The sequence below is a fragment of the Salvia miltiorrhiza genome, chromosome 3 (genome assembly GCF_028751815.1).
Source record: "Salvia miltiorrhiza cultivar Shanhuang (shh) chromosome 3, IMPLAD_Smil_shh, whole genome shotgun sequence".
In the NCBI taxonomy this organism is placed as follows: Eukaryota; Viridiplantae; Streptophyta; class Magnoliopsida; order Lamiales; family Lamiaceae; genus Salvia; species Salvia miltiorrhiza.
Genome location: NC_080389.1, coordinates 62,869,961 through 62,884,100, shown reverse-complemented (window position 1 = coordinate 62,884,100; position 14,140 = coordinate 62,869,961). Strand labels below are relative to the sequence as shown.

Sequence of the window (14,140 nt, the reverse complement as noted above, 5' to 3'; positions counted from 1 at the left end):
GGTATGTCCATAATATTATTTTAAAATATTTTTTTATTCAATAAAATACTTTTATTAAAAATAGAATGCAATGACTAATATCATAGTAGGCGGAAGAAAGATAATTCATATATATATATATGGTGATTTCAAATAGAATGATGATTTATACAAAGATAATATACCAAACATAAAAATAAAATCAAAGTAGGAATCATCATTCCATTCCCCATCTCCATTCCATCATACCAATCACCTCCTAAGGATTTCGTCCGATTAATAATATAAACATATTTATCTGTAACAGATTGCTTTTTAATTTTTTGAATAAATCTGGTTTGAAAATTACTCCCTCCGTTTCAACTTTCAATAATCATATTCCATTTTTTTAGCACGATTATTAAAGAGAGTTAAATTAGTGTAGTAAAAAAGATGGCCTACCTGTTTTAAAAAAATAAGTGTAAGTTAATTATCATTTGTTAAACGTGTTTGATTTTTGTAATTGTTGACTGGACAATAAAAAAAAATTAACACAACCCCTATTATTTTTTTGACTTGAACACAACACCTATTGTTAATGTTACTGCACTTGTTACAGACACAATGCATCACAATATTACCTAGCTACCTAATATTTAGCATACAGAATAGGAGATACACTAAGGTGATTGGTATGATGGAATGAAATAAGGGTGGAATTGAATGGAAGTAGGAATAGAATGACAAACCTTAAGGAGGTGATTGGTATGATGGAATGGAGGTGGGAATGGAATGGTGATTCCTACCTCCATTCCATTCCTATGCTTGGTATAGTTTTATTTTAGGAATCACCATTCTTAAGGGAATCACCATTCCTTTACATATAGGAATCACCATTCCTTCCCTCCCACATGGTATTACCCATTCCATTCCATTTCTAATTCACCTAAATTTAGGTTTTGACAAAATTATCCTTATATATTTTGCACCCCCACCCCACCCCACCCCTACTTACACCCCTTCCACCCCACCCCACCCCACCCCCTCTACCCAAAAAAAATATTTTTATTTTTTAAAAAAAAATTCTCGCCATTCCACCCTCCAATTTTTTTTTTAAGTTTTCTCGTCACCCCCACACCTCACCCACCTTTCCCTTTCCCCCCAATTTTTTTTTTTGGTTTTTCTCCCCACCCCAACCCACCCACCCCCACCCTCCAATTTTTTTTTTTTTTTTTTAATTTCTCCCTACCCCCACAATTTTTTTTTTAAAATTTTACTCGCCACCCACACCCACACCCACACCCATCCATCATAATGCAGAAATGACACGAAGACACATGTCTCATTGGTATTGCAACTCAAGATCCAGTTCTTAGGGAAACGTTTGCTGGTGAGCCTGAACATGCAATAAAATAAATGGAGTTCTCAATTTCAAAGTGAACTACCGCTGTGCCGCACACCCATATTCTAGAATCTGAACTTTCAAAGTGAAACCCTAGAGAACTACTCCTTCTCCGCTCCGGCCTCCCCTCCGTCGCCACGCCAGAAGACCGGAGCCATCTCGCCAGGTCCACGCAACAGCAGTAGCCCAGCCCACGTCCTGCGTCCTCCCGTCATTTGCCAGCAGACCGCCGTCTTACAGCAGCAGCAAGCAGCACCCTATCGGCGAGTCGGCGACGATGACTGCTCCCCGGCCTCTCATCCGCAACAGCAGCAGCCCGCGATCTGCGTCGTCACGTCCACGCAGTAGCATTCTTGTTTTAAGAATGAATTGTTAATATATATTTTTCTTGTTTTATGAATTGACTGATATGTGTGAAATTGAATCGCTGATGTTTATGGATTTTTTTCTCTTCAGATTTCGAGATGTGAGGCAGCAACATGTTTTTCTTGTTCTTTTCGCTTTTTTTGTAATTATTTGAAATGAGTCAAATGACAGTAGCATGTGTTTTATGATTTGAAAAATAGAAAATTCAGTTTTTATAAATCGGGTCGGTTCGGTTCGGTTTTGAACCGATGTTCAGCCATATTTGTGGGAAAAACCAAAATTTGAAAATTTATTATTGTTTTAAACCAAATTTACCCTAAAAAAATTGGGAAGGGGGGGGGGAGGAGGTGTGGGGGTGGCGAGTAAAATATACAAAAATTTGGGGGAAGGGGGTTGGGGGTGGCAAGAAAAATTTAATAAAAAGATGGGGGGGGGGGGTTGTGGGTGGCAAGAAAAACTTAATTTTTTTGGGGGGTGCATGTTTTTGTGTAGTAATATGCATGGAAAATACGTCAATTTTTTTTAAAATATAATTTTATTAATATTCAATTTTTTTTTCTTTCCGATTTTACCCCAGTGCAAATTTTGGTTTGTCCCTACAAATATAACACAAAATAGAGATGAGAGATGCAAAATAATGCCAATTTGATAAATCTATACTATATTAAAAATGGAGTTCTCAATTTCAAATTGATTTCAAACAAAATTGAGCGGCAAATTTGTGATTATAATAAAATTATTAATGTGAATTATTCTTTATTTTTTCATATTAAACTAAAATATTTATCTTAAATTACAATATTTTTTATTATATTTAGAATTTTTTATATAAAAATCAAATTAATATAAATTATATATATAATAAAATATATAAAAAAATTCGTGTGTTGCACGAGTGCAAATGCTAGTTATGATGTAAATGTTAATTTAGTAAAACAAAATAATTTCATTCCATTCCTAGAATTTATTTTTAGATACCAATCATAGGAATGGAATCAAACAAGGAATTACAATTCCATTCCTCTTGTATTCCTTATGCATACCAAGCAAAGGAATCATCAAGGTTTGCCATTCCTTTCCCCCCTTCATTCCATTCCTAACCTCATTCCATTCCACCCTCATTCCATTCCATCATACCAATCATCTCCTAAGTGATATTCCTATGCTTGGTATGCACAAGGAATATCAAAGGAATGGAATTGTCATTCTTTGTTTAATTTAGTTTCTATGATAATTCTAAAAAAAAAAATCAATTCATATAATTGGTAGCTAGAAACAAAGTTTAGGAATTGAATGAAATTATTTTATTTTATTAAATTACCTTTTACATCACTTTAAAAGTATAAAAACTATAAATATAATTGAGTAGATAATAGTTTATTGATGTATTTCATGAAGAACATTCGCAAAAATTTAAATTAAAATAGTAATTTTGTGGATGTAATATATAAATTAGACCATTCCTTGTTTAAAGTTGATAATATTTTATTGAAAAAATATTTTTTATATTTTGAATAATAATAATAATAATAATAATAATAATAATAATAATAATAATAATAATAATAATAATAATAATAATAATAAAACTTAAATTTAGATGGTATAAGAATGGAATGGAATTATTAATACCATGGTAGATGGAATGAATGGCTATTCCCGTAGGTGTAGGAATGGTGATTCCTACAAAAAGAACATACCAACCAAAGGAATGGAATGATGGTAGGAATCATCATTCCATTCTCACCTCCATTCCATTATACCAATCACCTCCTAAATTTCTCCTTATAAATAAGGGCTTATCCCTTCACAATTCTTCACACCTCAAACACCTCTCTCTCTCTCTCTCTCTGGCAGGAGGAAACAAAAGTAAAAAAAGTAATGCAGAGGGCGAGGAGACGTCGTCAAGGCGGAGCCGTGATGCTAGTCATCAGTCAAAAATTGAGGATCTTTGTTCGCAGATTGACGAGCTCTGCAAAGAAGCTAATGACGCCACATGTGGTAAGGCTTCACCTGGAGCCTGAGGAGGCGAAAAAGAAGCCGTAATTTGTATTAGCCCCACACAATGTGGTGCATTTCTTTTTTTGGTAATAATTTTACACTATAAACAATGTGGCCCCACACCTTTACACACTTTTACACTACAATCTTATTATCCTTAAACCCGTGCCGAAAAGAAGCGCACCGCTTTCGTTGGGACGGAGGGAGTATTATTTAACTAGGTAAATAACCTATAGTTACAAAACTAATTATTATATACATTATGGAGAAAATCTATCCGTTATATAATTAAACAGATGCACACATCCATTATTCATATATAAAGTTAAGCATAAAATTATTAGTAGAGTATCAATTTTCTATTCTTATATAAAACAAAAGTAACAGTCAATGTTAAGCCACCTTAATTTGTCAAAATTATCTGACACCCCATCCTCCCCCCCCCCCCCCCAACACCCTTCATTGATATTTCAACAAACCCCAATTCCACCTCACTCCAAATACAATATATTTGACCTATATTTACTTGTGGCTAGATATATATGAATATGAATGCATAATTTATATTCTTGGAGAGCTAATCTATATAATATATAAAAGAGGAGTTTTTTTCCCTTCATTTCTTCCCTCTCTTTTTTTCTCTCTTCTTCCATCAATTATTTTACTATTATTTTCATTTTGTTTTTCTATATTTTAATTATTTTCTAAATATTATCAAATTCGATTCATAAAAAAATATTCAACACACATCTTAAATTTAATAGTATAAAAATCAACAAAAATGAATTTAAAATGAATAAGTTGTGGATTATTTTATTTTATTTTTTTAAAAAATCGTATTTATTTATATTTTAATTTTATTTAATCTTTATATTTATATATTTGAATATATCGTTTAATTTCAATATTCGTCGTGCATCGCACGAATGGGAGTACTAGTATATATAAAAGCTGCCCAACAAAGATATAGAGCTTATTTAATTAAAATATACTAGTGGGCCTTTATTAATTAAAAGGAATGTGATTACTTATTTGAAAGCTTGTTTCGGCCTCTAAAAAAAATTATTAAAAAAAAAAAAACAGTTAGCATCAAGTTTATTGTGTATAAAATTATTAAAGTTTATTTGATGAAGCTTAATTAAGTACTCCTATGGAACTATGGCTTTCAACTTCCTCTTGCCATCAAAACCAGTCACAAGAAGCACGCCATCAGCATCCCATCCTCGAACTGGACTCCTCCCTTCCAAAACCACCACTTTGAGGCGGATCTTTTGATGACAATGTTGCCCTTGTCGGCCTCGACTCGTAACAGGCGGCGGCGGGTGGCTGCGTAGCAGCGGGTGAGAAGGGAGAGAGAGAGAGAAGGGTGTGAGGGAGGAGGGATCGATGCAAGAGAGAGAGAGATGTTTTTTTTTTTTTTTTCTCTTTTAAGAATTTTCAAAATTTGACGTTTATGTTTGGTCCCTATCTATTTAATTTTGTTTGGGCTCTTGTTTAATAAGTGGGCTGCATTTTTTTTAAGATTGGGACGATTTATTTTAACATCTTTATTTGTTGGGTTTGTCCGTTTAATTTATTAGTTGAACCAATGACTAGTTAATTTGGATTGTAAATTTGGTACCTTATCTTTTCAATAATTTGAATCCTCTTTTAATATTTTATTTTGATCTCTTCGACCAGTAATTGTCAACCTAATAGTAGTACCATTCCAATTTTCATTTTGGATTTTTATTGTATTGATAATTAGTTAGTCCATTGAATTAGTCATGATAATTTGTAAAGTATAAAATACTCTGATAATTTGTGCAAATCACATGATTTGCAGCCAATCGCAACTGTAATAATTTATTTATTAATGGTGCATTTTATAATTTTTTGATACTGGGATTGAATATACTGGCCTTGACGTCTGAACTAATTTCACACAATACCCACCGACTAATTATTTATTTTATTTATGTTGTTGGCATACAAATTATTTAAGATACATATAACTTACAATTCTCTAAGTGGAGAAATTCCAAAAGAGTTTGGGAGACTTCAAAGTCTGAAAACTCTGTATGTTCAATTCAATCATCTCTCGGGTGCTATACCATCAGCCATATTCAACATATCGACCCTTGTAGCTATAGCATTGAGAGACAATGAATTGAGTGGAAGTCTTCCAACAGACATGTGCAGTAATCTTCCATTTCTTACTATGCTTGGTCTTTCTGGCAATCAGCTGAGTGGCGCGATTCCCACAAATCTATCCCAATGTTCAGGGCTTGAGTTGTTGGGCCTCTCTTACAACTCTTTTAGTGGGGAGATACCTTCAGAAATCGGCTACTTAACATCTCTTCAGATTCTATATCTTGGTGGTAACAATTTGAATGGTATGGTTCAAGTTCCTTATCACGTAAATTAGTGTAAATGAGATTTGATTAGTTTCATGACACTTTTTTTGCCAGGAATACTACCACATGAGATTGGCCATCTTCAGAGTTTGGTTGAGTTCGGTGCTGAAGGTAATCAGATTGTGGGCTCAATTGATTTCAATATTTTCATGAATATGTCTTCTCTGCAAACCTTAATACTATGGCGTAACAAATTCACGGGGAACCTTTCAAGGGATGTCGGGAATATTACCATGCTAACAAATTTATACCTCTTTGAAAACCATTTTACAGGTACAACAGAGTAATTTTCATGTAAATTGTCTGTTTAGCTACAATCATGTGTTTTTAGCTACAGTTTTGAAATCTCATGTTTTGCAGGGCTTATTCCCACTGAATTTGGCCAACTTTACCATTTGGAGAGATTATCATTATCATTCACCAGCTTGAGTGGTTCGATTCCACATGAGCTCTTTAACATTTCAACTCTTCGGATTCTTGGACTTAACGACAATGCTCTGTCAGGGGTTCTTCCAACCCATTTATGCCATGCCTCTCCCTTTCTTGAAGAACTTTATCTTGCCAATAATTCTATCACCGGAGCAATACCCAACTCCATCTCTAACTGTTCTCAACTCACAATTCTCTCACTTTCTGAAAACAAATTCAGTGGTTATATACCTACTCATCTCGGCAACCCAAGGCATCTCCAACTTCTTCAACTGAACAGCAACAATCTTACCCAGGCACCATCTTCTTCCTTCATTACTTCATTGACAAATTGCAAGTCTCTAACTATTTTGTCAATTGGTGATAATCCTCTAAATGGTGTCATTCCAGCTTCTGTCGGAAACTTATCTTCCTCACTTCGAATATTCATTGCCAACAACTGCAAATTCAGTGGCAGCATTCCTGTTGAAATTGGCAATTTAAGCAATTTGATGACATTGGCTTTGCATGGCAATGAGTTATCTGGTAATATTCCACTAACTATAAGCCATTTGCATGAACTTCAAGGATTATATCTGAGTGATAACAGGTTGGGAGGCTCAATACCACATGCTATATGTGATATATTCAGCCTCAATACTTTAGTTATGAGCAAGAATCAATTTTCAGGCACAATTCCTAAATGTTTGGGAAATATCTCTTCTTTAAGAAATCTTCTTCTAGACTCCAACATTTTGAATTCAAGCATACCATCAAGCTTATGGGGCCTAAAAGATTTGATCACTCTAGACTTGTCCTCAAATTCATTAAATGGGTCACTACCTCTAGAGATGAGTAACTTAGGAGCAGCGATCTATGTAAACCTATCGATGAATCAGTTGTCAAAGTCTATTCCTAGCACTATTGGGAAGTTGCAGAATTTGATCAATCTGTATTTGGCAAATAATAGACTAGAAGGTTCTATTCCTGTGTCTATGGGAAGCATGATCAGTTTGGCAAATCTCGACTTGTCGTACAACAACCTCTCTGGTTCAATTCCAAAGTCTTTAGAAACACTTCAACACCTCGACTACTTTAATGTCTCTTTTAATAGTTTAAGTGGAGAAATTCCTAATGGAGGTTCTTTTAGAAACTTCACTATGGATTGTTTTAAGGGTAATGAGGCATTGTGTGGAATCCCCAAGTTCCATGTCCAAATTTGCTCTTCAATTTCTAATCACAGATCAAAGAGAAAGAAGGTGGAACGAGCTTCATTTATTGTTTTCGGGATTGTGGCTTTCATCTCAGTTGTTTCTTTAGCCTTTATAATTGTCAAAAACAAAAGGAAAGATAAGACGACAGGCAGAGAAGTTGATGAGCTGAAATCCATTGTGCCAGAAAGAATCTCTTATTATGAATTGTTGCAAGCAACGGAAAGATTCAATGAAAGCAATTTACTTGGCACCGGGAGTTCTTGCTCTGTTTATAAGGGAATTCTTAACAATGGGAAGGATATCGTTGTCAAGGTGTTTAATATGCAGCTAGAAGGTATTTCAAGAATATTTGATGTCGAATGTGAGATACTGCGTAGCATTCGACACAGGAGTCTGACAAGCGTCATAAGCAGTTGCTCCAATGAAGAGTTCAAGGCATTAGTACTTGAATATATGCCAATGGGAAACCTTGAAAAATGGTTATATTCCCACAACTATTGCTTGAATATGATGGAAAGATTGAATATAATGATTGATGTTGCATCTGCTTTGGAGTATCTTCACCACGGTTGTTCAATGCCCATTGTCCACAGCGACTTGAAGCCTAGTAATGTGCTGTTAGATGAAGACATGGTTGCCCATGTAAGCGACTTTGGGATAGCAAAGTTGTTATGCGATGGAGATAGCTCTGTGTTAACCAACACGCTAGCAACATTGGGTTACATCGCTCCAGGTGAAGTTTCTCTAAATATATCGATTGCACTTCACTTTGAATCATTTAATTGTGTCTTCCTTACTGCATACATCATGATCATTTTTGTTGTTCCAGAGTATGGTTTGGAAGGGCTAGTTTCAACAAGGTGTGATGTGTATAGCTACGGGGTGATGTTGATTGAAACTTTTACAAGAAAAAGGCCTAGTGATGATATGTTTTGCGGAGATATGAGCTTAAAGAGATGGGTAGAACTCTCACTTTCGGAGATCCCGGATGAAGTGATAGATGCCAACTTAGTCATGAATTTGGAGGAAGAAATGATTGACAAGAATATCCAGTGTGTATCATCCATACTTGAATTGTCTCTAAAATGCTCTGCCGACTCTCCTGGGGATAGAATCAACATGAAACAAGCACATGCAGAGTTGCAGAAAATCAAAAAACGATTTTCCCAATGAGATTCAAGTAAGCTATTTCAAAGTTCTAAGATAATATTGTTCTATTATTATTTTATTGTTGCTCAAGGTTTTTCTATCCAATTTTTCTCCATATTTTATGTTCTTGAGTTTACATATTTTATGCTCAAAATAAAATTGATGCTTAGTTGTTTATATTGTGGCCAACAGAACAATATTTGCATTAACCAAAAGCTCACACTTGAATTGAGAAGGTATGCTAGCTATATCTGGAATAATTGTGTCTCTGTTTCTTCCTATGCTTTATATCCAGTAGTATTCTATGTTCTTGAGTTTACATATTCTCTTTTTTCTTGTGTTTTACTTTCCAGAGGCATGTGCAGGTCATATGCTCACTTCATCCATACTCTTATTAATGATTAATTAATGATAATTTAATTATGTACTCTTATTAATTTGTTGTCTTAATGTGAAAGTAAAATGTAATATACTACTAAGTAATATGGGTTGGATTTTGAACATGCATGTTGTATATGAGCTGGATTTTATTTGTTGATAATTTGGGTTGCCAATTTAACTTTTCGTTACATATTGTGTTTTGAATGGATAATTATGAAATCATTTTTTCTATTTCTAATTTATGCTTCGTTAGAGTATTTTCATATTCTATTTAATTGTCATTGAGTAGACAATAAGTGTATAAAGATTTCATGATCTGGATTGAACTGTTTCTTCGAGAGTTGCTTCAAGAGTTCTACAGTCTGTTCCTTGTTGGGTTGCTTCTTCGGTCTCATGTTTCTGGCAGCCTCTTTCCCTGCGGGATTTTGAAGGAGTTTCTCTTGGATCTATTTATGGATATATATCTACTAGATCTTTTGTTGGCTTGGGAGTCCTCATTCATAGGGTTACATTGAACCCTAATTTGTGCCGCTGCAACTGGATCGCTTTATGGGTCGTCGCTTGGAGCCCGACAAGAGCCCAAACTTCTTCTAGGGTTTGGCTATATATACTTGATGAAGGGAATACGTTTTTGCGGGGGGATTTTCATTCAGATCAGTTCTCACGATGTAGACGTGAATTATTACCGTCCGTAGTACTTTTCTTGATATTGTACTTTTATTTTCTCCTAGCAGAAGAGTGTTTGTGAGTTATACACTTGAGCGTACATTGTAAAAGAGTTATTTACTCTTCTTTATTATTGGTTCTTATTTCTCAAGGGATTAGGTGCGCCTAGAAAGTTAGTCGTTGTCTAGCTTTCAGTTATTCACTGTTGATGAGGTTTTGGGAAGATGTAGAGGCTAAGTAAGAGGGTGTCTTATTGTGTAAGTCCTTTGTACATCTTAACTTCATATAGTGGATGATTTTCCCTGGGCGAGGCCCCCCAGACATAGGTTGTTTAACCGAACTGGGTTATCATTCGTTGTGTTCTATCTTTCGTACTCACATTCATTGTTTCAACGCATCTCACCACATATTTTGTATGGATTAGTTATTTTTTCACTTCTGTTAAATGTCATTGACAAGATATAACATGTCGAGTTTTAATACACTATTTAACTTCAAGGATTATATTTTCAAGATAACATGTTGGGAGGCTCAATACCACATGCTATATGTGATCTATTCAGCCTCAATACTTTAGTTATGAGCAAGAATCAATTTTCAGGCCCAATTCCTAAATGTTTGGGAAATGTCTCTTCTTTAAGAAATCTTTATCTAGAATCCAACATGTTGAATTCAAGCATACCTTCAAGCTTATGGGGTCTAAAAGATTTGAACTCTCTAGACTTGTCCTCAAATTCATTAAATGGGTCACTACCTCTAGAGATGAGTAGCTTAGGAGAAGCGATCTATATAAATGTAGCAATGAATAAGTTATCAGGGTCAATTCCCAGCACTATTGGGAAGTTGCAGAATTTGGTTAATCTGTCTTTGGCAAATAATAGACTAGAAGGTTATATGCCTGTGTCTATGGGAAGCATGATCAGTTTGGCAAATCTCGACTTGTCGTACAACAACCTCTCTGGTTCAATTCCAAAGTCTTTAGAAGCACTTCAACACCTCGACTACTTTAATGTCTCTTTCAATAGTTTAAGTGGAGAAATTCCTAATGGAGGTTCTTTTAGAAACTTCACTATGGATTGTTTTAAGGGTAATGAGGCATTGTGTGGAATTCCCAAGTTCCATGTCCAAATTTGCTCTTCAATTTCTAATCACATATCAAAGAGAAAGAAGGTGGAACGAGCTTCATTTATTGTTTTCGGGGTTGTGGCTTTCATTTCAGTTGTTTCTTTGGCCTTTATAATTGTCAGAAATAAAAGGAAAGATAAGACGACTAGAGAGGTTGATGAGTTGATATTCATTGTGCCGGAAAGAATCTCTTATTATGAACTACTGCAAGCAACGGAAAGATTCGATGAAAGCAATTTACTTGGCACTGGGAGTTCTTGCTCTGTTTATAAAGGAATTCTTAACAATGGGAAGGATATCGCTGTCAAGGTGTTTAATATGCATCTAGAAGGTATTTCAAGAATATTCGATGTCGAATGTGAAATACTACGTAGCATTCGACACAGGAATCTGACAAGCGTCATAAGCAGTTGCTCCAATGAAGAGTTCAAGGCATTAGTACTTGAATATATGCCAAAGGGAAACCTTGAAAAATGGTTATATTCCCACAACTATTGCTTGAATATGATGGAAAGATTGAATATAATGATTGATGTTGCATCTGCTTTGGAGTATCTTCATCACGGTTATTCAATGCCCATTGTCCACAGCGACTTGAAGCCTAGTAATGTGTTGTTAGATGAAGACATGGTTGCCCATGTAAGTGACTTTGGGATAGCAAAGTTGTTATGCGATGGAGATAGCTTTGTGTTAACCAACTCGCTAGCAACATTGGGTTACATCGCTCCAGGTGAAGTTTCTCTAAATATATTGATTGCACTTCACTTTCAATCAATTAATTGTATCTTACTTACTGCATACATCATTCTTTTTTTGTTGTTCCAGAGTATGGCTTGGAAGGGCTAGTTTCAACAAGGTGTGATGTGTATAGCTACGGGGTGATGTTGATTGAAACTTTTACGAGAAAAATGCCTAGTGATGATATGTTTTGCGGATATATGAGCTTAAAGAGATGGGTAGAACTCTCACTTTCGGAGATCCCAGTGATAGATGTCAACTTAGTCATGAATTTGGAGGAAGAAATGCTTGACAAGAATATGTTGTGTGTATCATCCATACTTGAATTGGCTCTGAAATGCTCTGCCGACTCTCCCGGGGATAGAATCAACATGAAACAAGCACATGCAGGGTTGCAGAAAATCAAACATCGATTTTCCCAATGAGATTCAAGTAAGCTATTTTAAAGTTCTATGATAATATTGTTCTATTACCATTTTATTGATGCTCAAGGTTTTTCTATCCCTCTTTCCTCCATATTTTGTGTTCTTGAGTTTACATATTTTATGCTAAAAGAAAAATCGGCCCCCGTCAAAATTCAGCCCCCCGAACTAAATTCCTGCCTCCGCCACTGGTTATACCTCTCTGTGGGCAATAGTTAGTGATGTTTAGTTGTTTATATTCTGGCCAACAGAACAATATTTGCATTGACCAAAAGCTCACACTTTAATTGAGAAGGTATGCTATATCTGGAATAATTGTGTCTCTGTTTCTTCCTATGCTTTATATCCAGTAGTATTCCATCTTTTCAAGACCTTATTTCTTGTGTTTTACTTTCTATTTATTCCAGAGATGCTGTGCAGCGGTGCAGGTTGGTTGGTTTTACTCATTTTACTCTATATATACTCATGCATCTTCATGAACAAGAATTTGGAAACCTCCACACTACCTGCAATGAAGCATGGCTGCTAGAAGTCTCCAACTGTTGTGTCTCAGTTAAGCTGAATATAGTTATTAATGTCAAACATGTATATATATAGAAGTTCAAAACATAATACGAGAAAATGGGGAAGGGAAGTTCAAATATTATCTTCTTGTTTTTATGGCCTTAGTTTGCTTAGATCATCTTCTTGTTGAAGCGCATAATGTTTCTGTATATTTCTTCATCATTGTTCTTGCCTAGCTGACTAAACGTGGTTTTTAGTATCAATTTGGAGTATTCGATTGTTCGCGAGTTTTTCTTGTTTTTGTTTTGCAAGCTCACTATATTATTGAATGATTTTTTGTTTTTTTGTTTTTTGCAATTCTGATTCCCATGGTTAGCTGAGATGAAAGGTCTTAAGATAACTGAGACAGAGGGAATACTATAATTGATATGACAATATACAAATATTGACAAAATCATGAATTTGGATCCTGAAATTGAGACCGTTAATGACTCTCGTTTTATTCCATACTCAATATCGTGGCTGAATAATATATATCGACATAAATTTATGCTATATTTATTTGCATATATAGGACCATTTCCACCAAACCTTTTTAGATGCCAAATCAAGGCATCTCAAAGGGTTTATTGTTTATATATAAGTTGAATTTGTGCATTGAAATAAGTCAATTTGTTAGCTTCATAAATTTAAGAAAACTTATAACTCTATCTAGGAGTATAAATTTTAAGCCCATCTAACACGTGCCTATTGAATAATCTTATAAATTGAAAATTAAATCAAACTTGAATTCTTTTAATGTATCGAACTCGAATACTCTAATATGAAATTTAATATAATCCTACTTACACAGTTACACGCAGTTCCATTGCATCCCTAATTAACTTCAGGAAACACTTATTAAGAGCATAAAGTAAATGTCTGAAACATGAAGCTCCGTTATCATGCATGCCATTCAGTCACCACAGAAAATATTAAGACTAAGTTTATCAAAGATCGATTGCTATTGGTTATCACAAACAGACAAAAGAAATAAAGAAAAAAAAAGATAAATGACAAAAAATGAGTAACCAAGAAAGGAAAAGTGGCAGACCAACTTATGTCAAAAGTATTAGTGTATTACTCACTCCATCTCGTATGAGTGTATATGATTGTTAATGACACGAGTTTTAATAAATACTATTAGGTAGGTATATTGGAAGTGGAGAAAATAATCCACTTTATTGTAAAATAGAGATAAGAAATGAGTTGATGATGGAGTAGTGTCTAAAAATGATAAATGCATATTCTTGGAGGATGCTCGAATATAGAGAGAAGATTCTTGGAGGATGCTCGAATATAGAGAGAAGCATATAATGTTATGGAACTAAGAGATTACAAGACACCCCTAAAAAAAATATTATAACACAT

The 14,140-nt window shown here is 34.7% G+C and overlaps 2 protein-coding genes across 2 annotated transcripts; both read left to right on the top strand.

The window, feature by feature from the left end:
- The first annotated feature begins 5,900 nt into the window (after window positions 1-5,900).
- On the top strand, window positions 5,901-9,497 carry LOC131019147 (LRR receptor-like serine/threonine-protein kinase EFR). The gene is made up of 4 exons (XM_057947833.1): window positions 5,901-6,102; window positions 6,178-6,234; window positions 6,484-8,478; window positions 8,575-9,497. The coding sequence occupies exons 1-4, from the start codon at window positions 5,901-5,903 to the stop codon at window positions 8,916-8,918; spliced, it is 2,598 nt and encodes an 865-aa protein (XP_057803816.1). The 3' UTR covers window positions 8,919-9,497.
- Window positions 9,498-10,447: 950 nt separating this feature from the next.
- Window positions 10,448-11,948, top strand: LOC131019146 (receptor kinase-like protein Xa21). The gene is made up of 2 exons (XM_057947832.1): window positions 10,448-11,796; window positions 11,938-11,948. Exons 1-2 carry the CDS (start codon window positions 10,461-10,463, stop codon window positions 11,946-11,948), a joined length of 1,347 nt encoding a protein of 448 aa, XP_057803815.1. The 5' UTR covers window positions 10,448-10,460.
- The last annotated feature ends 2,192 nt before the right edge of the window (window positions 11,949-14,140 follow it).

Bases quoted from the DNA above. Each gene is read 5' to 3' on its own strand.
- LOC131019147 (XM_057947833.1), top strand. From the start codon at position 5,901: ATGTGCAGTAATCTTCCATTTCTTACTATGCTTGGTCTTTCTGGCAAT. The intron at 6,103-6,177 runs GTATGGTTCAAG...TTTTTTTGCCAG, and splicing joins TGGTGGTAACAATTTGAATG to GAATACTACCACATGAGATT. The intron at 8,479-8,574 runs GTGAAGTTTCTC...TTGTTGTTCCAG, and splicing joins ATTGGGTTACATCGCTCCAG to AGTATGGTTTGGAAGGGCTA.
- LOC131019146 (XM_057947832.1), top strand. From the start codon at position 10,461: ATGTTGGGAGGCTCAATACCACATGCTATATGTGATCTATTCAGCCTC.